General features: G+C 57.6%; 1 protein-coding gene across 19 annotated transcripts in view; it reads right to left on the bottom strand.

The window, feature by feature from the left end:
- Positions 1–67: 67 nt before the first annotated feature.
- Positions 68–20,984, bottom strand: part of PHRF1 (PHD and ring finger domains 1) — a 38,608-nt gene continuing 17,691 nt past the window's right edge. For 2 of the 19 annotated variants that reach the window (XR_013403352.1, XR_013403355.1), the window contains exons 7-18: positions 15,060–15,157; positions 14,559–14,734; positions 13,370–13,499; positions 10,880–11,007; positions 7,303–7,484; positions 6,879–6,998; positions 6,033–6,187; positions 2,223–4,905; positions 1,716–1,867; positions 1,304–1,564; positions 982–1,110; positions 68–415 (exon numbers count right to left, since the gene is read on the bottom strand). Coding sequence is in view for 15 of the 19 variants with exons in the window: in XM_015113238.3 (XP_014968724.3) it covers positions 272–415; positions 982–1,110; positions 1,304–1,564; positions 1,716–1,867; positions 2,269–4,905; positions 6,033–6,187; positions 6,879–6,998; positions 7,303–7,484; positions 10,880–11,007; positions 13,370–13,499; positions 14,559–14,734; positions 15,060–15,157 (4,312 nt within the window). In the remaining 4 variants the exon portion in view is untranslated. The remainder of the gene's footprint in view (positions 416–981; positions 1,111–1,303; positions 1,565–1,715; positions 1,868–2,222; positions 4,906–6,032; positions 6,188–6,878; positions 6,999–7,302; positions 7,485–10,879; positions 11,008–13,369; positions 13,500–14,558; positions 14,735–15,059; positions 15,158–20,984) is intronic. The other 17 variants (XM_015113238.3, XM_015113241.3, XM_077961526.1 and 14 more) reach the window with 10 other exon arrangements.

Genomic DNA, 20,984 nt, shown 5'->3' with positions numbered 1-20,984 from the left:
CACCCTACCAGGAGCCCGTCCTGGCCACCAAACGCTTTATCTTCCAAGTATTAAATCAATCAAGAGGTTTCTAAAGAAAATCCATTTTTGATAAATTAGAATGGAAACAGTGTATCTATAATATACATACAAAAGTGTCCAGTTTTCAACTGTGAGCAAGACAGACGCACAGACCAGGTGTCAGCGCAGGAACCTGATGGTGGGCATGCTGGTGCCCCCGTTTCCTACCACTCCCAACAGCTCCCCGGGCAAGGCCCGTGACTGCCTGGCCTCAGCCCTCGGCCCCCTGGGTGGGCGGCTCCTCGCCGGCCTCTGGCTTCTTGTGCCTGCGCATGTGCCTGTACTTATCCACGTACGCCTTCACCAGGTTGGCCACCTTCACGGGGTTGATCTCCCCACTCTTGCTGTGGCAGATCTGGAGAAAGAGGAGCAATCACCAAACGCCCTTTCCCATCCAGATGTTCCGGGCCGGAGCCCAGGGCCAAAGCTGGGGTCCCTCGCCTGCCCTGCTCAGAAGCAGGCCCCGGGTGCGGCACGCAGACAGCGGCAGGGGCCGCCCCACCTGCCCTCCTGGCATGGGAGATCCCCTTCCTGCTCGCTATGCCGCTCACAGGGCCACCGAGGGTTCCACGGTGTCGGGGGGAGCATGGGCTGAGACGTCACCAGGCACCTGCTCACTCTGGGGGTCTTGTTCTCCCACCTGTACGCTGGGCGTGGGCTGGGTAATTTTACATATTGCAAAACACGTCTGCGTGGGCCTCGCAGGCACTGAGGCACCCTTCTTCCTAACCATCTGCCAGGGGCAGCCACAGGCGAACCCACCTGACCCCAGGCCTGCAGGATGTGGCAACACAGCCACCTGCCCTGGCTGGCTGACCTCGGACCTGCATTCACGGTCACCCCAAAGTCCGTGTTGACGAGACAGCAGCGACGGGCTACCCGTGACCCCGAGCCCCACACACAGGCTCGCGCGCAGCCCACCTTCTGCACGGCCTTGCGCAGGATGTCCTTGTACTCCTCCTTGGTCACCTCCCTCTTCTGGTAGAAGGGCTTGATGGCCAGTTTCACCTCCTCCACAGCACGCTCCTGCATGTGCAGCTTCTTCATGTACTAGAGGGGGACAAATGTGTGACGCGGCCAGGCAGGGGGCCTGGAGTCCCTCTGGCCAGAGGCACTGCGGTTCTAGACACCTTTCCAGTTCCGGAGGCACAGGGACTGGCTTCCACCCCTAAATTCAGCCCCGACAATTTTAGTTTCACAATAAGACAGGAACGCGGGGAAAGTGGGAGGAGGCAGGACTCACCTCCTCCTTCTTGGTTTTCTCTGCAGCCAGCCTGGGAGCCGGGGTCTTCTCCTCTGAGTTGCTGGCTGCAGTGGCTTGACTGGCTGGCTCTGAGGCTGGGGTCAGGGCAGTGGGCACTGGGGCCAGGGTCTGTGCTGCCCCACAGCCCACTAGCGGCAGGCTCCCCTGCAGGATGAACTGGACCGTGGGCTGGCTGACCAGCGCACAGGGTGGGATGCTTGAGGGCTGGGCTGGGGCAGGTGGCAGGCTGGGGCTGTAAACCTGGGAAGGACACCTCTGCTGAGCACCGGGCCCTACGGCTGGCAGCTCTGCCCAGGAGCCGTGAGGCCTCAGCCCCAGCCTCGTGTGGCGTGTGTGGCACGGGTGCCAGGCCACTGCCCACAGCCCACAGCCCTCCAGCCCAGGCACCCACCTGAGAGGGGTCTGTGTCTGGGAACCCAGGCTCCGGAAGCACATGACTAGGAAGGGGCAGCTCGGAGAACGCCTGCCTGACCCCTGTGGGGGCCACGTCCTCCACATCCCAGGCTCCTTCTCGGGGCTTCTGTGGCCTGTGAAACAGTGCCCCTGGGGGCCCGACAGACAGGGAGGTGGGTGCTCTGTGCCCGCCCCTGCCCAGAATGCTGTTTCACGGCTGGAAAAATCCAGAAAAGCGCCAGGAGCAAGGACCACAGAGCAGCCCTCAGATCCACCCCCAGCAGCAAGGGAAGGTTGCGAGGTGCGCCAGCTCCTAGCCACTGATCCCCCACCATGACCTGCTCTGCCCGCCTGCAGGAGACCCCCGCACCCACTATCCCAGTCTTCCCTGGCTCCAGAAGCTCCCTGTGGTGCGCAGGACCCTACTCACTCAGGGTTCCTGTTCTCAACATGGGTTGGATTCACTAGGGGCTCTGTCCTCAGCGGGGGCCGGGGCCCTACTCACGGGGGGCTCTGTCCTCAGCGGGGGCCGGGGCCCGGGCCCTACTCACGGGGGGCTCTGTCCTCGGCAGGGGCGCTGCTCTCCGACTCCTGCAGGTTCCAGGTGACCCGCTTCACCAGGGCTCTGGACCGCAGCAGGGGGGTCTGCAAAACCACCTCCTCAGGCCGGGCTGCCTCGTGTGCCCTCCCGCTCACGGAGGGGCCGTCTTCCTTCCCCACAGGCGCCACATCCAGGGCACTGGGCGCCTGAGCCTTCTCAGCCACATCCGGCCTGAGCAGATGTGGCTCCTGGGGGTCCTCTGGCAGGGGTGGGGGCTGTGAAGGGTCTTCATCGTGCATCAGCGACACCTCCCTCTGGATGGCGGCCACGGCCAGGCTGGCTGGGGGCAACGCGGGCTCCGGTGGGAAGTCTCGCTCTGGGGAGGAGTCTGTGCTTTCGGGAGAAGGTGGCGAGCTCATGTCATCGAGCTGGATGAAAACAGCTTCACTTGAGAAATCGTCGAAGACGTGCCCGGCCTCCACGGAGTCGCCATAATCCAGGTCCAGGTCGTCGGGCTCACACTCGGCTGCCACCTCCAGGACAGGGGGGGCCTGCAGGGGGGCCTTGTCTGCCGTAGCCACCTCCACTGAGACATGTGCTTCCCCCAAGGCTGGCGACCTGGTGGGGAGGTCTTCCTGCCCTGGCTCCCCCTGTGCAAGGGGTGCTGGGGAAGCGTCCCTCACAGGCCCCTTCCTCTCTGGGGAATGGGACCGGGGCCTCGGCCGCTTCTCACGGGACCGTGGCCGCCTGTGCTCCCGCGCCCTGCGCTCCAAGCTTGGGGACCGGGACCTCCGCTTCCTCCGGTCTCGGGGCCATGCCACGCTCTCCTTCCTGTCTGGCCGTTCGTGGCTGCGTTCCCGCTGATGCTTGTGCCTGTGGAGCCTCTCCAGGCTGCTGGTGGGGGAGCACTCCCTTCCCCGAGGCCTGGGCGGCGATCTCCTTTTCTTCTTCTTCCTGCTCTCATAGGGCTCGTAGGAAGAACTGCCGGGGCTCCCCGAGCGCGACCGGGACGTCCTCCGGCTGTGGCCCCAGGGGCCCCGCCTGTGCTCCCTGCTCCTGTCCTTGGCTTTCTTCCTCTTAGCTCGTTCTCGGCTGCTGGAGCGGTCGCTGGAGGACCGCCGGCTCTTGGCCTTGGACCGCTGCCTCCTGGGGCGCTCCTCACCCACTGATGGTGACGCTGACCTCGAGCTCCTGTCCCTGGATTCAGAGCGCGTCCCAGAGCGCGTCCGTCGGTGCTCCCTGGCCACCCTCTTCCTCTTGGCCTTCTTCCTGCCGCGGGAGCTGGATGTGGAGCGGGACCGGGAAGGGGGCCTGAGCTCCACCACTCTGTGGGTGGCCGCCTGCGGCATGTCCGGGCTGGGCGGGGCTTCTGGCTGCACGACAGTCACACAGGTCACCGTCCGCTCCTCAGAGCCAAAGAAGGTGCTGCAAGACGCCCCATCCTCCTCGTCCCAGGGCTCCGGCGGGGATGGCCTCCGCACCCGGGCAGCCAGGCCCTGGCTCTCCGCAGGCTCCTCTCGCTCCGTGTCAGAGGCCCCCCGGAGCTGGGACACAGTAGAGGACGGCCCACGAGGGGGCTCAGGCTCTGTCCCAAAGATGCTCTCCACTGTGTAGGAGGTGACGCAGCGCACAGCCTGAACCGTCTGGGCCTTCGGGCTTTTGATGGAGATGGTTCGTGTGATCTCAGAGGGCAGGAGGCCAGGGCCAGACCTCTCGGGGCTGCTGCTCGGGGCGCTAGAGTCGGAGCCGGTGGGGTCAGACGGGTCGTAGACCTCACTCCGCAGCGGCTTCGTCTTCTTGATGGAGAAGAGAGGCGAGGGGTTCTCCTTCCTCTGCTCCTTGCTGTCCACGGGCCGGAACGTGTTACAGAAGCCGGGGCTGGAGAGCTGGCTGGAATGGGCCATGTTTCCAGGAATATTGATCCGGAAGCTCTCAAAGGTCGACCCAACCCCTTTCCCTCTTGATGGTCCCAGCGGGGCCATACTGCCATGGGAGCTGGGGGCTGGGGGCCGGGAGCTGCCTGTGTGCGTGCCGGGCTCCCGGGGGACCCTGCTGCTGGCCTCGCTCTCTGCCCGCGTGCCTCGCCCTGGCTGCCCGGCGCCCTCCCTGCCAGTCAGCCGGCTGATGCAGGCGCTGGGGATCTCGATGCTCTGCCCGTGGGCTGGGGCCGCGCCCCATCTGCCGCCAGCGTCCTCTCTCCTGATCTTTGGTATCCTGGGCAGCTCAGAGATGTCTGTTCTTTTGGGCGCGGGTTTCAGGGGAGGCCCTGGCACCGCACGGCGACACGGGGGGTTCGAATCTCTGCTTGAGATCTCAGACGCGGCAGAAGCAAGGGGCAAAGTGTGCTTGTTGGTGCCGTTGAACCGGGGGCTGGGACTCTGTCTGAAGCCAGGCGCGCTCCCATTGGACAAGTTCCGGGCCTGAACCGACCCAGGGGTTGCTGACGAGTCCGGCCTCACCGGTGCGCCCGAGGTGCGGGTGGGGATGCAGGACCTGCCTTGACAGCTTAGCCCTGTGCTCTGTGGCCTGTTTCCTGAGGGGCCTTGGGCTGGGCTCCCTGAGGGCAGTGCTCGGGGCCGCAGGCAGTCCTTAGATCCTTCTTCCCCTCTGGACCAACTGCCTGAGTTTCGCTGAAAAGAAACTGGAGCTAAAAAACAAAAAAGTCAATGGCAATCATTTCCCACCCACTCTTCTTAAATGTCAGTGGTTTAACTTTTATCACAACTGGTTTTCTGTGAGGTCGTGCACTTTAAACTCCCGTTTGCCTGCTGAGGTAGACACCTCGTCTTTCCACACCCGGAGAGCTGCTTCAACAGCCGCTCTGTGGATGACAAAGTACAGGGCCTGAGGCCATTAGGATGCTATTAACCGGGGCAGGGGCAGTTCCCCAGTAGGACATGTTTTTTTTTTTTTTCTTTTTTTCTTTTTTTTGAGACGGAGTCTCACTCTGTCGCCCAGGCTGGAGTGCAGTGGCCGGATCTCAGCTCACTGCAAGCTCCGCCTCCCGGGTTCACGCCATTCTCCCGCCTCAGCCTCCCGAGTAACTGGGACTACAGGCGCCCGCCACCTCGCCCGGCTAGTTTTTTGTATTTTTTTTTTTTAGTAGAGACGGGGTTTCACCATGTTAGCCAGGATGATCTTGATCTCCTGACCTTGTGATCCACCTGTCTCGGCCTCCCAAAGTGCTGGGATTACAGGCTTGAGCCACCGCGCCCGGTCAGGACATGTTCTTTTTTTTTTTTTTTTTTTTTTTTTTTTGAGACGGAGTCTCGCTCTGTCACCCAGGCTGGAGTGCAGTGGCCGGATCTCAGCTCACTGCAAGCTCCGCCTCCCGGGTTCACGCCATTCTCCTGCCTCAGCCTCCCGAGTAGCTGGGACTATAGGCGCCCGCCACCTCGCCCGGCTAGTTTTTTGTATTTTTTAGTAGAGACGGAGTTTCACCGTGTTAGCCAGGATGGTCTCGATCTCCTGACCTCGTGATCCGCCCGTCTCGGCCTCCCAAAGTGCTGGGATTACAGGCGTGAGCCACCGCGCCCGGCCGACATGTTCTTAACCAGGTACTAGGGGCCGCACTCTGAAGCTGTGGGGCTCGGTAAGAACTCAGAGCTAACTGGGAAACTGCTCAAGAAGGGAAACCAATGGAGAAAAATGGCTGAGGAATAGTCCCCCAACTTCAATTACATCTTCTGTGACTGAGACATGGGCTGAGTGCTGGGAATAGCCTGAGGACCAGCAGCCCACAGAGGAAGGCAGCTGTGGCACGGAGGTGCTCACCCGCCCTCTTGGCGCTGAGGGAGCCATCACGGTGGATGATGATGTCACTGCTGCCCAGCATCAGGAGGCTCTGGCCCGATAGGATACTGCCCAGCAGGTCAGGCACTGGCTCCTCCTCCAAGTCTGGCTCTGGCACCGCAGCAGGGAGATGCCTCCTGTGGGCACAGACCCAAGGCCCTGCCATCACTGCCTCCCACAGCCTGAGGACCGGCACCCAGGCAGAGCCCTGCAGCAGGCAGGAGCCGGGAAGAGTGGGGCTGGGCGGGGCCTGCGCCTCCCCCACAGTCCTGGCTCCGGCTGCTGTTCTAAGAGGTGCCCACCAGGGCCTCCCAGAGGGAGGGAGGGAGCCCCACCCTCCAGCTCTGGCTCCAGGGAAACCAGGTGTTTTTGGGAGAAGTCACCTCTGGTGCCTTTGCCACCCCCAACTCCACCAACGGGCGGGAGGGGGCAGACAAGCATCTTTACCTGTTCTGTTGGTTTTGGTCAATTTTTTTTTTGTTCTTGTGGCGAAACAAAAGAACTGGCCAAAAGGTGACCTCTGATAACAGCCTTATTCACCAGAGCCACTGCTCCTGCCCGAGGTGGTGTCCCTGTGCTGGTGGCTCTCAAGCCAGGGTGGGGGACAGAGGGGCCAACCTCGTGGAGCTGCAGCAACTCCAGTCCACGCTCACGGGCAGGCCGTGGCCTCTGACTCACGACAGGCTGCAGCACTGCCTCACGCCAAGAGCCGACTGATAAGCGTGACAGCTGAGGGGGGGTGCTGAGGCCACCCAGGGCCACCCTGGAACCCCCATCCGCTGCCCCACTGCTGCCCTCACCTCCCCAGAAGCCTTTGCTCTCACACACCTGGAAAGCCCCATGGAGACGGGCCTGGCCACGGGCTGGTGGGACTGCAGGGCTGACCGGGACAGAGCCCGTCTCTTGGCACTCAGAGGGGAAAGAGGGTTTGCAGAAAGTTCTTCACTGCTAGAGGGGAGAACACAGGCCAAAGGGAACAGGTGACTCCCAGCTCCCAGAACCCGCAGCCCAGGGAGACGGCACGGACGAGGATGGCCGAGCACTGGCCACGTGGCGGCACGTGTGATTCGGGCCCCGCACCAGACCTCTAAGTTCCACGCTGCCCACCTGCACTGAGTGTGGTGGTGGAGGAATGGTCACCCTCACTCACAAACACAAAACCTAACGCCTCCACATGCACCTTGGGTACCATGCCCACAGCCCCCAGAGAGAGGAGCGGGTGCCCAGGCAGGACCATCACCAGTTCGGTCACCTGTCGAAGGGGTCCAGCTCATAGGGGTCTCCAAACAGAGACAGAGATGCAGCTCCAATATCCGCTCTCAGCAGCCCCAAGGAGGGCTCCACTGGCTTCAACACTGATGGGATGCAGCTGCTGTGAACAGGCCTGCGCAGGCCCAGCGTCCGCGCAATTCGAGAGCGAGTGGTGGCTTCACTCTGAATCCAGTAACAAAGAAAAAGATGAACAGAGAGACGGGGATGGCATCTACGAGGGCTCTGTAAATGCCATGTGAAGGCTTCATCAGCAACAGCGAACACTAGGGCGGGAAAACACTAAGCCAAAGTCAACAGGCTTCGCAGGCACTGATCACTGACAAGCGCACCCAGCGCCGCACACGTCGGCTGCGAAGCTCACTGCAGGTTATGAGAGGCTACCGGGGTGCTGCAGTGTCACCATTACGTGGTACTTAGCATTAAGTGAAAACTCACATAGAGGGAAACAAAAAATTCAACTGATGGCTGACAGTAAAACCCCTCGAAGGCCGGGCGCGGTGGCTGACACCTGGAATCCCAGCGTTCTGCAGGCTGAGGCGGGCAGATCATTTGAGGCCAGCTTGAGACCAGCCTGGCCAACATGGCAAAACCATCTCTACTAAAAATACAAAAATTAGCCGGGCGTAGTGGCGGGTGCCTGTCATCCCAGCTACTCAGGAGGCTGAGGCAGCAGAATTGCTTGAACCTGGGAGGCGGAGGCTGCAGTGAGTAGAGATCGCACCGCTGCACTCCAGCCTGGGTGACAGAGCGAGACTCCATCTCGAAAACAAAAACAAAAACACAAACCAAAAAAACCAAAAAACCTTTGAGAAGAAGACACAAATTTAGATTTTAAGCGCTGTCATTATTCCTAAATTATGAAAACTCCTAAGAGTTACTAGCTATTTCCTTCTGATTCCAGGCACAGCGGACAGAGCAGCCTCCCGCTGTGGCTGGGACAGCACGGCCTGAAGGCAGGCGCCATCCCTCCTGAGGGCAAGCACCCTCAATTGCCACCAGGCCCCCAGGCAGGGGTCCCAGCACACTGTCTGCAGGAGAAGAAAGAACCCACAGCAATGGCACGCAGGCCGGCCGAGGACAAAAAGCTCGGGAGGACGCCCAGGAGTGTTCCGGGCACAGGGATGGAAGAGGTGGTTCCAACCCACGCTCAGGACACCCTGCAAAGCAAAGGGAGAGCCCAGGGGACCAGAGAACTGGGAAACGGCAGGTCCTTATCCAACACCTGGTCATGGCTTTAGCTTCTACTCACTCCAGGAATTCTGTCTGAATGAATAACCAGATGTTCGAATACTCCATTTAAAACTAAAATAAGGGGGCCAGATATGGTGGCTCACACCTGGAATCCCAGCACTTTGGGAGGCCAAGGTGGGCAGATCACCTGAGGTCGGGAGTTCAAGACCAGCCTGACCAACATGGAGAAACCCCCATCTCTACTAAAAATACAAAATTAGCCGAGCGTGGTGGCGCAAGCCTGTAATCCCAGCTATTTGGGAGGCTGAGACAGGAGAACTGCTTGAACTCAGGAGGCCGAGGTTGCAGTGAGCTGAGATCATACCACTGCACTCCAACCTGGGCAACAAGAGTGAAACTCTGTCTCAAAAACAAAAAAAACTAAAATATAGTTTTATATAAATGTGTACTATATAAGTTTATATTCACTAGGAAATGAATAATAATCTCGAGTATAAATTCACATAAAAATGCAGCAGACTTGGCGCTCACACCTGTAATCCCAGCACTTTTGGGAGGTCGAGGCAGGAGGATTGTTTGAGCTCAGGAGTTCAAGACCAGCTTGGGGAACATAGTGAGACCCCGTCTCTACCAAAAAAAAAAAAAAAAAAAATTAGCTGGGTGAGGTGGTGTGAGCCTGTGGTCCCAGCTACTTGAGAGGCTGACGGAGGAGGATCACCTTGGCCTGGGAGGTCAAGGCGGCTACAGTGAGCCAGGATCCTGTCACTGCACTCCAGCCTGGGTAACAGAACCAGACTCTGTCTCCGCCCCAACCTAAAACAAACAAAAACACTTTTTGAGGCTGAGGTGGACAAACTGCTTAAGCCCAGGAGTTTAAGACCAGCCTGGGCAACATGGCGAACCCCTGTGTCTACAAAAAATACGAAAATTAGCTGGGCATGGTGGGCTGTCCCAGCTACTCAGGAAGGATCACCTGGGCCTGGGGAGGCCAAGACTGCAGTGAGCTGGGATTGCGCCACTGTACTTCAGCCTGGGCCACAGAGTGATAGTCTCAAAAAACAAAACAAAGGCCGGGCGCGGTGGCTCACGCCTGTAATCCCAGCAGTTTGGGGGGCCGAGGCGGACAGATCACAAGGTCAGGAGGTTCAAGACCAGCCTGACCAACATGGTGAAACCCTGTCTCTACTAAAAATACAAAAATTAGCTGGGCTTGGTGGCGCATGCGTATAATCCCAGCTACTCAGGAGGCTGAGGCAGGAGAATCGCTTGAACCCGGGAGGTGGAGGTTGCAGTGAGCCGAGATCGCACCACTGCACTCAAGCCCAGGGACAGAGCGAGACTCCATCTCAAAAAACAAAAACAAACAAACAGACAAAAAGATCCAGCAAACACTTGAACAATGGCTGCAACTCAGTTTTTGTTTTGTTTTGTTTTTTTGAGGTAGACTTTTTCTCTCGTCTCCCAGGCTGGAGTGCAGTGGCGCCATCTCGGCTCACTGCAACCTCTGCCTCCTGGGGTTCAAGTGATTTTCCTGCCTCAGCCTCCTGAGGCTGGGACTACAGGTTCCTGCCACCACACTCGGCTAATTTTTAGTCTTTTTGGTCGAGATGGGGTTTTAGCATGTTGGCCAGGCTGGTCTTGAACTCCTGACCTCAGGTGATCTGTCTGCCTCAGCCCCCTCAAAGTGCTGGGATCACAGGCGTGAGCCACTGCACCCAGCCGCAATTCAAGTTTTTATATATTAAGGTGTTTTAAATATGCAGTCCGAGGAGGTTATGCATTTAGTCCCGGTTTGAGCATCACAAACATGCACACAAATGACACACCCCCCTCCGCCCCATAAACACAGACAATAATTAGGGATCAACTAAAAATAAATATTAAATGTCTGGTCCATGATTTCGGATGAAAGGGGCCTGGGACAACGAAGGCCACGATGTAGACCAAGAAGGCTGCCCCCAGGGCCCAGCGAGCGTGGGTCAGAGGAGGTGGACGGGGCCTGTCAGACACGGCTTGTGTCACTCCTCAAAGCCAGGCTGGCCAGGTCTGCCTGAAACCCACAACTGCTCCCAGGGGCCTCTGCCAGAGGGGCTTGCACTGGCCTGGCTCACACCGGGCTCCCCAACCAGCGGATGGATGGCTTCAGGAAGGTTCCTGGGGGACACACGACCAGCCCTCAGCCCCTCCGTGTGCCTTAGGAAACAGCTGGCCTCAAGCCCATCTTCAGTCTGTGTTACAGAAACGTTCATTTCCATCAGCAAATCGCTGAGTAAATACAGAGAAGCAGTGACGATGACGATCCCCGCTCCGTAACCGCGAGGGTGCTGAGGCCGGCGGAGGCTCAGGCGCTGCCACCCAACGCTCACCTTTACCTTCTTCCCTCTTCTCTTCTTCACTCGATGTTGGCGTTTCTTAGATCTTGTCGCTGAGCCCTTACTTTTTGCGGATGGTCCGGACGGGGTTTTCTTTCTTCCCGGCACTTTCTTCCGTCTTCCTAAGGAGAAGAGGTTGAAGTCTGTGCTTACCTGTGCTGGGCCCTCCCCACCCCATTCCTGCGAGTCCAGCCCAGAGGACGGAGCCCAGGAGCCGGCACAGCAGGACGACACGCACTGCCTTGCATTTTTTTTTTTTCTTTTTTTTGAGACAGGCTCTTGCTCTGTCACGCAGGCTGGAGTGCAGTGGCATGATCTCAGCTCACAGCAGGCTCAAACTCCTGGGCTCAAGTGATTCTCCTGCCTCAGCCTCCCAAGCAGCTTGAACTACGGGCATGCACCACCGTGCCCAGATCATTGTCTTTATAGATAGGGCTCACCATGTCGCCCAAGCTGGTCTCTGGGCTCCAGCAATCCTCCTGCCTCAGCCTCCTAAAGAGCTAGGATTACAGGTGTGAGCCACTGCCCCTGCCCAGATTTTTTTTTTTTGACATGGAGCCTTGCTCTGTCACCAAGGCTGAAGTACACTGGTGTGATCTTGGCTCACTGCAACCTCTGCCTCCCGGGTTCAAGCAATTCTTCTGCCTCAGCCTCCCGAGTACCTGGGATTACAGGCGCCCGCCACCACGCCCGGCTAATTTTTGTATTTTTTTTTTTTGGAGACGGAGTCTCACTCACTCTGTCGCCCAGGCTGGAGTGCAGTGGCGCAATCTCAGCTCACTGCAAGCTCCACCTCCCAGGTTCATGCCATTCTCCTGCCTCAGCCTCTTGAGTAGGTGGGACTACAGGTGCCCGCCACCATGTCTAGCTAATTTTTTGTATTTTTAGTAGAGATGGGGTTTCACCGTGTTAGCCAGGATTGTCTCAATCTTCTGACCTCGTGATCCACCCACCTTGGCCTCCCAAAGTGCTGGGATTACAGGCGCGAGCCACTGCGCCCGGCCCTAAAGTTTTTTAAAAGGAGAAATAAACCATATATTTGTATATATATTTTTGGAGACAAAGACTCACTCTCTCAACCAGGCTGGACTGCAGTGGCGCCATCTCAAACTCCTGGCCTCAAGCTATCCACCTGCCCCAGCCTCCCAGAGTGCTGGGATTACAGGCTACTCAGGAGGCTGAGGCACCACAACTGCTTGAGCCTGGGAGGCAGAGGTTGCAGTGAGCTGAGATCACGCCACTGCACTCCAGCCTGGGCAAGATGAAATCCTGTCTCAATAAAAAAAGGAATAAAAATAACATGTTCCTACTGGGGGGAGAGACAGAAAATGAGCAGCATCTAAGAACAGAGCCTGACCTCCCTGAGTGTACCATTAAATATGTTACATAATTATGAAGTAGGGCTGGGCACCATGGCTCACACTCATAATCCCAGCACTTTCGGAGGCCAAGGCAGGTGGATTGCTTGGGGCCAGGAGTTCAAGACCAGCCTGGCCAACAAGGTAAAACCTTGTCTCTACGAAAATAATAAAAATTAGCCAGGCATGGTGGTGGTGCACCTGTAGTCCCAGCTACTCAGGAGGCTGAGGGAGGAGAATCACTTGAACTGGGGAGGTGGAGGTTGCAGTGAGCTGAGATCCCACCACTGCACTCCAGCTCCACAATGAGACTCTCTCTCAAAAAAAAAAAAAAAGAAAAGAGAGAGAAACTATGAAAGAAAACTAAATTAGAAAAAAGCACACAGTGACAATGGAAAGTAAAATGATACAAACAAACTATAGCTGTGCCCCTTGGTACAAACACCAGAGAAGAACTCTCCTGAGAGACTTTAACACAAATGAACTCGCTGCACATCTGTAGTGACATAAAGATTAAAAAATGTTTAACCGCAAAAACACCCAGCATTTCAGTCCAAATTCATCTTCCTGGGGTGTTTGACAAGGCGCGGTCGACGGCTCTCCCCAGGAGCTGCCCGTTAGTTTTAAGGGAGAATTAGTCACCTCACAGTGGACGTCTGAGAACCAAGTAATTGAAGTTAACCAGCACTGGGACAAAATTACCAAAACTCACAAAAAAGGACTGAAAAACCTGAACAGGGCAGAAGCAAGACAAGACGCAAAATCACTCATCTCAACTCAGCCCCCACAGAAAAGCCCAGGCCCTGATGGCTTCAGAGCATATTGAGACAAATGTTTACAGCAAAAATAACAAGACTGCTTCCATAAACCTCAGGAAGCAGTCCTTCCAGAAAGCAGAGGGGAACAATTTGGGAAGGCTGGCACCATCCTGGTAACGCCAGAGGCAGTCTGGTCATAGATCGGCACGTCAAACCTACATCGTGTAGTGTTTTCAGCTGAGAAGATTAAGTTGCAGACAGAAGAAACGGAAATGCCCACAGCCCTGGCCTTGAGGGAAGCAGCGAGTGGACCTTGGGCGTGGGTCCCAGCACGTGGCTGGCGGGAGAGTCCATCCCGCGAGGCTTACTTGTCTTCCTCTTCCGTCGGGCGGGAGTGCGCGGCGTCAGGGGGCGCTGATACACGGCAGTGCTCAGGCCAGTAGCCACAGCCTCGATGGCTTCGTCCAGCAGGGAAGACCCAAGGCGTCCTGGTGCGTGCTACAGGCAAAAGGGCGGAGCCGTCAGGTGCCCTTGGGGCCTCAGCCGGGCCAGCTCAGACCCCAACTGGAGCCCAGAGCACAGCCCGCAATGGCAGCCAGAGAAGCAGGACAGCCTCCCCACCCGCCACCCACCGCAGCCACGGCCCGGCCTTCCTCTCCCTTGCCAGACAGGTTGCCCAGCACTCCCACGGGGGCAAGGCCAGGACAGCCTAGGACGGGTCTGGGGGGCAAGCTCAGGGCCAGAATGGAGGGCGAGGACAGGCAGACACCAAGGACAGTGGAGTTCTTGGTGGAGGAAGAGGGACACAGGGCGGAGCTCAGAGCAGAGCCCATGGCAAGCCCTGAGAGCTGGGCTCCTGCACAGGTGTGGGGGTGGTACGCAGCAGGGACAAGGCAAGGGGCAGGCAGGTGGGGGACAGACAGCATCCCAGGGGCACAGGGGAGAGCACCAGTCACTGTGGTGGGTGCGGCACAGGTGCTGGGCAGGGCACTGGAGAGGGACAGCCCCCACCCCACCGAGGCTTCTCAGTCCCCTCCAAATTCAGCGTTAGGCTTGCCAAGGGCACACACCAGATGCCCACAGCCCAGACCCTCCGGCTTGTCCAATGCCCAGAGAAAGGCTGCTGTGAGGACGGAGGCCGCAGGGAGCACCTGAAACTGAGCACCAGGTCCAGCGCAAGAGGAAGGCGCTCACAGGCGCCTGGAGGGAGTGGTGCTGGCACGTGGCCTGGGGAACAAGGGGGTTTCCTAGAGCCCTCACCCCCAGGGCCAGGCTCCATTTGCCCCTCAGCACCTGGCTCCAGCTGCTCGGAGAGGCAGCCTCACCTTGGGCCGCTGGGCTCACCCCAGGGTGCACTCACCTGCTCCCCTTAGCAGGCCGAGGAACACAAGCCACGGGGGCCAGGCAGACCCCACAGTGCCAGCGACGCCTCTCCCAGCCACCCGGGCCGCTGAGACCACACTGGGCAGCTGAGGCTCTGAGACAGGCGTCGGGGCCGGGCCACCCACCCAGGCCGCTGAGACCACTCTGGGCAGGCATCAGGGCTGGGCCACCCACCTGGACCCTCCTGGCCGTGGAGATCCGGTTCCGGTTCACGGTTGCTCTGACTCTCTCACTCTGCCGCGTCCTGGCGATCACCCGGGTCCTACCTGCTCGAGGCCGAAGCCTGCTGGTGGTGGGCACCACATCGGCCAAGAGCAGGGAGACCTCCTCCTCACTCACGGGACCCGCATCTGGGAAGAATCACCAGGCCTGATGTGCCACACTCACAGGCCACACACACCTTCCCCAGCGGCTCCCCCCGTGGCTGCCGGCCACGCAGCAGCCCTGGCTTAGGCTGACCTGTGCATGGGACACAGGGCTGCTCATGGAGCCTGGTGCTTCTACCACTGAGGACCGGAACCCCCCAGCCAATGGACCCCACACACAGCCCCGAGAAGACGAGCCCGAGACAGCCCGAGACGTCTTCCCCACGCGGCAGCCGACCCTAACCCCGGGGCCGCAGAGCAGACAGTGAGAAGGCCCATGCGCGCCTTGAGATGGGAGCAGCGTCCTCACCAGCGGCAAGGACGACGCCAGGGGCAGCACATTCCGGGCAGAACCACTCGTCCACCGGCACCTCCTGGAGAGGGGGGTCCAGGCATTCCATGTGGTACCTGCAGGGAGAGCAGGGCCAGAGCAGAGCGTCTGGGTGCTGCTCACAGCTTTCCCAAACCTCCTCCAGTGAGGGGACCACACAGCAGGCCTCCAACAGCACCCAAGTCTGTGACGCATTCCGTTAGGGGCTGACCTGCGTCCCTCAACAGTTCCTAGGAAGCCCTAACCCCCAATGTGACAGCAGGTGGAGATGGAACCTTTAAGGGGGTAATTCAGGCTGAACAAGGCTGCAGGATTGGTGTCCTCAGAGGAGGGAAGGCCAGGGGAGGACACAGCGGGGAGGCGGCTGTCTGTGAGAAGGAAGAAGGGCCTCCCCAGGAACCAGGCCTGCTGCTATCTCAGACGTCCAGCTTCCAAAACCGAGACAAGGAAGACCTGTGGTTTACGCTGCCCAGCCTGTGGTATCCTGACAGCAGCTGAGCCGACCGCGACGCCCACCCAGAGGCCGACAGTGGCTCAGGCTGAGTCCCTGCGGCAGGTGCTGCCTCTGGGGCTTCCCAGAGAGGTTCGTCTCACCCACCCGCACTCACGGGGTTTCAAACATCGCGCCTCACACCGAGCCAGTGAAGGAGGAGACAGTTTCTTTGCTAAAAGGAAACTATATTTTAATTGTTTCTATCAAGCCTTGTAGGAAAGTAGTTTGGGAAGTGCTGCCACCGGTATGAGGTATCTGTGCCCCTCCAAGCAGCCGAGGCTCGGGAGTCTGTGCCGAGATCCTTGAAACTTCACCCCAAAGACCCCAGACAGCCCTGAGTACGGCAAAAACAATCAAAGGAAGGGAGTCAAGCTGATGGTGTCCCTGAAAATTGAGCCTGAATTCAACTGAGCTTAACTACCACTTACTAACCACAGTGCTGAACTGTTCTAGGATCTAAGATACGAGTTAAACAAAAGTAAACCCATTCCCCCAAGAATCCTGCACCTAGGGCCGGGCGCGGTGGCTCAAGTCTGTAATCTCAGCACTTTGGGAGGCCGAGACGGGCGGATCACGAGGTCAGGAGATCAAGACCATCCTGGCTAACACGGTGAAACCCCGTCTCTACCAAAAAATACAAAAATCTAGCCGGGCGAGGTGGCGGGTGCCTGTAGTCCCAGCTACTCGGGAGGCTGAGGCAGGAGAATGGCGCAAACCCGGGAGGCGGAGCTTGCAGTGAGCTGAGATCCGGCCACTGCACTCCAGCCCAGGCGACAGAGCGAGACTCCCTCTCAGAAAAAAAAAAAAAAAATCCTGCACCTAGGAGAAGGTGTCCGCTGTGTGGCCCTCGCTGGGGCCTCACACAAGAAAGACAGGAGACAGGTATGCAGGAAGAGAAGCAGACTCCCGCGCGCACGACACGCCCTGCCAGGCCAGCACAGAGGGGCGGCAGGTTGGGGGCAGTAGAAAGAGCCCTAACTAGGTCCCCTCCTAACATCTGCTCTTACACAAGTTCTCTGGGGGCAAAGGCAAGAACTGAGCAGTACCTTCTTTCAAAGAATTCCAAAGTCTGAAAAGGTCCAACCCACTTTCCCACCACTGAGCTCCAGCAACCTTGGAGGAGGCTGCGGCTCGACCTGAGGCCCGAGCAGAAGGCCCCTCTGTGCCTGGCAGGCGCCCATCCACAGCCAGGCCAGGCCTGTGTCCCCCACACTCACCCCGAAGAGACTGGCTGCAAGTTTAAATGCGAGCACAGGGACAAGGAGAGCTGCCAAGACTTGCCCAGCTACAGTGCAGGGACCTATGGCTCCACCTGCATGGGGAGCTTGGTGGCCCTGAGAGCAGAATCGCCCTGCAGCTGAAGGTGCTCAGATTTGACCTGCCCAGGGAGGGGAGGGCCACATCTAACAGGCCTCAGCGAGCCCCTGTACTGCCTTCCTGGTGAACAGACTTTTAAATTAGATTGTAACTTAAAAAAAAAATCAAGAAACTGTACCTTATTTCATGTATTATCAGTGTATCTATAGACAGCCTTGGGTTTTCGGTTTTTTTTTTTTTTTTTAGTCTCTCTGGAGTGCAGAGGCACAATCTTGGCTCACTGCAACCTCCGCCTCCCAGGTTCAAGATATTCTCGTGCCTCAGCCTCTCAAAGATCAGGGGTTACAGGTGTGCACCACCACGCATGGCCAATTTTTGTATTTTTAGTAGAGACAGGGTTTCGCCATGTTGGCCAGGCTGGTCTCGAACTCCTGAGCTCAGGTGATCCACCCACCTCGGCCCACTGTGATTCCATTTTGACATGAGGAATTGAGTAACTTCAGACGTGTGATTTTTAAGAAAATTTAGCAGACTGGGCCGGGTGCAGTGGCTCATGCCTGTAATCCCAGCACTTTGGGAGGCCGAGGTGGGCGGATCACGAGGTCAGGAGATCGAGACCATCTTGGCTAACATGGTGAAACCCCATCTCTACTAAAAATACAAAAAATTAGCCGGGCGTGGTGGCGGGCGCCTGTAGTCCCAGCTACTCCTGAGGCAGGAGATTGGCGTGAACCTGGGAGGTAGAGCTTGCAGTGAGCCGAGATCGCGCCACTGCACTCCAGCCTCGGCGACAGAGCGAGACTCTGTCTCAAAAAAAAAAAAAAAAAAAAAAAATTAGCAGACTGCAAACAGTAACAGCATGGAAATGTTTAGAAGTATGACAATCATTATATTGATCAGTTTTAATGTTTTATATCCATCAGGGTTTTTATATACTTGCGTTGTTTTATCTGCCAAGTAATTCAAGTAGTGTAGGTAGAAAGAAAATCAACATATTGAATTTGTAAAGGTCACTTATAATAAAAAATTTTAATTAAGTTTTTTTTTTCTTTTTTTTTTTTTTTGAGACAGAGTCGTGCTCTGTTGCCCAGGCTGGAGCGCAGTGGCCGGATCTCAGCTCACTGTAAGCTCCGCCTCCCGGGTTTACGCCATTCTCCTGCCTCAGCCTCCCAAGTAGCTGGGACTACAGGCGCCCGCCACCTCGCCCAGCTAGTTTTTTTTTGTCTTTTTTTTTTTTTTTTTTTTTGAGACGGAGTCTCGCTCTGTCGCCAGGCTGGAGTGCAGTGGTGATCTCGGCTCACTGCAAGCTCCGCCTCCCGGGCTTACGCCATTCTCCTGCCTCAGCCTCCCGAGTAGCTGGGACCACAGGCGCCCGCCACCTCGCCCGGCTAGTTTTTTGTATTTTTTAGTAGAGACGGGGTTTCACCGTGTTCGCCAGGGTGGTCTCGATCTCCTGACCTCGTGATCCGCCCGTCTCGGCCTCCCAAAGTGCTGGGATTACAGGCTTGAGCCACCGCGCCCGGCCTTTTTTTTGTATTTCTTAGTAGAGACGGGGTTTCACCGGGTTAGCCAGGATAGTCTCGATCTCCTGACCTGGTGATCCGCCTGTCTCGGCCTCCCAAAGTGCTGGGATTACAGGCTTGAGCCACCGCGCCCGGCCTTAAATTTTAAACATCCCCAAGAGCCTTGTTAGAAGGTACTACAACTAGGTTGGGCACAGTGGCTCACGCCTTTAATCTCAGCACTTTGAGAGGTCGAGGTGGGCGGATTACTGGAGCCCAGGAGTTCAAGATCAGCCTGGCCAACATGGCAAAACCCCGTCTCTACTAAAAATACAAAAATTAGCCGGCTGTGGTGGCACATGCCTGTAATCCCAGCTACTGAGGAGGCTGAGGCAGGAGAGCCACTTGAAGCTTGAACCAAGGCTGCAGTGACTCACTGCAGAGGTTGCAGGGAGCCGAGATGGTACCCCTGCACTCCAGCCTGGGTGACAGACCAAGACTCTACCTCGAAAAAAATACATAAATGAGTAAAATAAAAGCTAACATGAAAACTAGGCTTTGTGCCTGAAAACCGACAGCCTCATCTGGCCTACCAGCTGCCCTCCAGCCACTAGAAGATTCACGGCCCCGGCCTGCAATGAGGGCCTTGCCCAGGATGGTGCCCATGGCAGCCAGGACCAGGTCTCTCCTATCACACCATGGCCCCTCGGGCCGTGTCCAGCGATTCCAGGCCAGCCCAGGCCCTTCCTTCACATGCCCAGAGTGGCCAAAACCACACAGAGGACTAGTGTTACACACGGGCAGGGAGCGCTAAGCCACCCCTCCACCTCTTTTTTTTATTTTTAAGCATTCTGCGCTTGACCGGGCGCGGTGGCTCATGCCTGTAATCCCAGCACTCTGGGAGGCCGAGGCGGGTGGATCACCTGAGGTCAGGAGTTCAAGACCAGCCTGACCAACATGGAGAAACCCCGTCTCTCCTAAAAATACAAAATTAGCCAGGCGTGGTGGCGCATGCCTGTAATCCCAGCTACTCGGGAGGCTGAGGCAGGAGAATCACTTGAACCTGGGAGGCGGAGGTTGTGGTGAGCCGAGATCGCGCCATTGCACTCCAGCCTGGGCAAAAAGAGCAAAACTCCGTCTCAAACAACAACAACAAAAAAAGTATTCTGCGTATATTTGAGGAGTAACTCAGTAATCAACAGCCAATAAGCACTGTGCCCAGGGCTGTAGTGAGCAGGCTCCTGGGATACTCAAGGCAGCAGCCCTGCCCTTTAGACTTGCGGCACCAGCTCAGCACATGCCGGGACAGTTGGCAGCAGACGCTCCCAGGAACTCCAAGGAGGTGAAGACCATCAGGGGAGAGCACTCAGGAAACTGTCACAAAACGTGGATTTAGGCTCAGACTCGTAAGAAAGGAGGGAAGGCAAGATGTTTGCAAATATGAGCAGAGGCATGGCCGTTCCCTGGCTGCTGAGAGCAGAGGGCAGGACCAAGCAGGGGCTGGGACCTGGAGGGGCCGGTGGAGCGCACTGCAAGGCCCCTACACTCCCACAGGCCACAAGGAGGGCGAACTGATGACGAGACAAACGTGGTGGCGGCCTGCAGGACCCCCGAGGCGGCCCCTGCAGTGTCTGCGAAAGGATAGCCAGCGATTCCTGCACCAACAGCAGCGTGAGTGGAGCAGAGGCCTGGGTATGTGGCTAAGAACGAGGTGACAGGTGGGGGCACAAGTGGCTGTGGTCAAGGGCGAGTCAAAGCTGGGATGACCAGGACCACATGCCACGGAGCAAAGGCCTTCACCAGGAGCCTGCCCTCTGTGCAGCTGCAGCCACAGCACGCCCAGGCCTCCTGGCTCTGGCTGTTCCGTAGTCCAAACCCTGACCCAGCTACTTTCCGCCCAAGAGAAGGCTCCAGATTGAGCAGCCTCACTGGTTCTTTCAACAAGGGAAACATTTCCAGAATCCTCTCGCCATGATTTCACGCAGAAAAATCATTCAAATCAACAGGGAGAGCCCCTCGCAGGAGGCTAATGGGGAAGGAGGGACCTGCCTACAGCCAACGAGACAAAGCAGGGATATGGAGACGAGTGTCACAGGCTCCCGGGAAGCCAGGGCCACGCAGAGCCAGAGCAGGCGCTCAGCTGTGCCAGGGAGAGCAGCAGGTGCAGTGTAACTGGATGCGTACCCGAGGGGGAAGGAGGAGCAGGGTGAAAGGTGAGGGACCAAGGCAGCCAGGATGATGGACGCAGGCAGAGCCACTCCTCCCCCACAGAAAGGCCAGGACCAGGACACATCCCACCCTCTGGCTGGCCAGCCCCACAGCCTCCTGTCTGGCTGTTTTCTTTTTTGTCTTGATGTATTACCTGCATTTCTGTGAGTAGCCGCAGAATGTTTTTTGGGGAAAGATGGAGGTGTAAATGGGTGTAATAGGAAGGCCTGCAGGTGTCAATGGTCCGCAGGACTGAACCGCGCTGCTGAGGGTGGTGAGCTCAGCTCCAGGTGCTGGGACTCAGACTTCACAGAAGGAGGAGGTTCTGCGTCCCTCCTGCCCCTGGCCCACCTCGCACGCAGCAGGGCACGTGTGCCAGTCCCA

This window comes from Macaca mulatta, chromosome 14 (genome assembly GCF_049350105.2).
Source record: "Macaca mulatta isolate MMU2019108-1 chromosome 14, T2T-MMU8v2.0, whole genome shotgun sequence".
NCBI lineage: Eukaryota > Metazoa > Chordata > Mammalia > Primates > Cercopithecidae > Macaca > Macaca mulatta.
The sequence above is the reverse complement of the archived record's forward strand: the minus strand, read 5'-3'. Positions and strand labels throughout refer to the sequence as shown.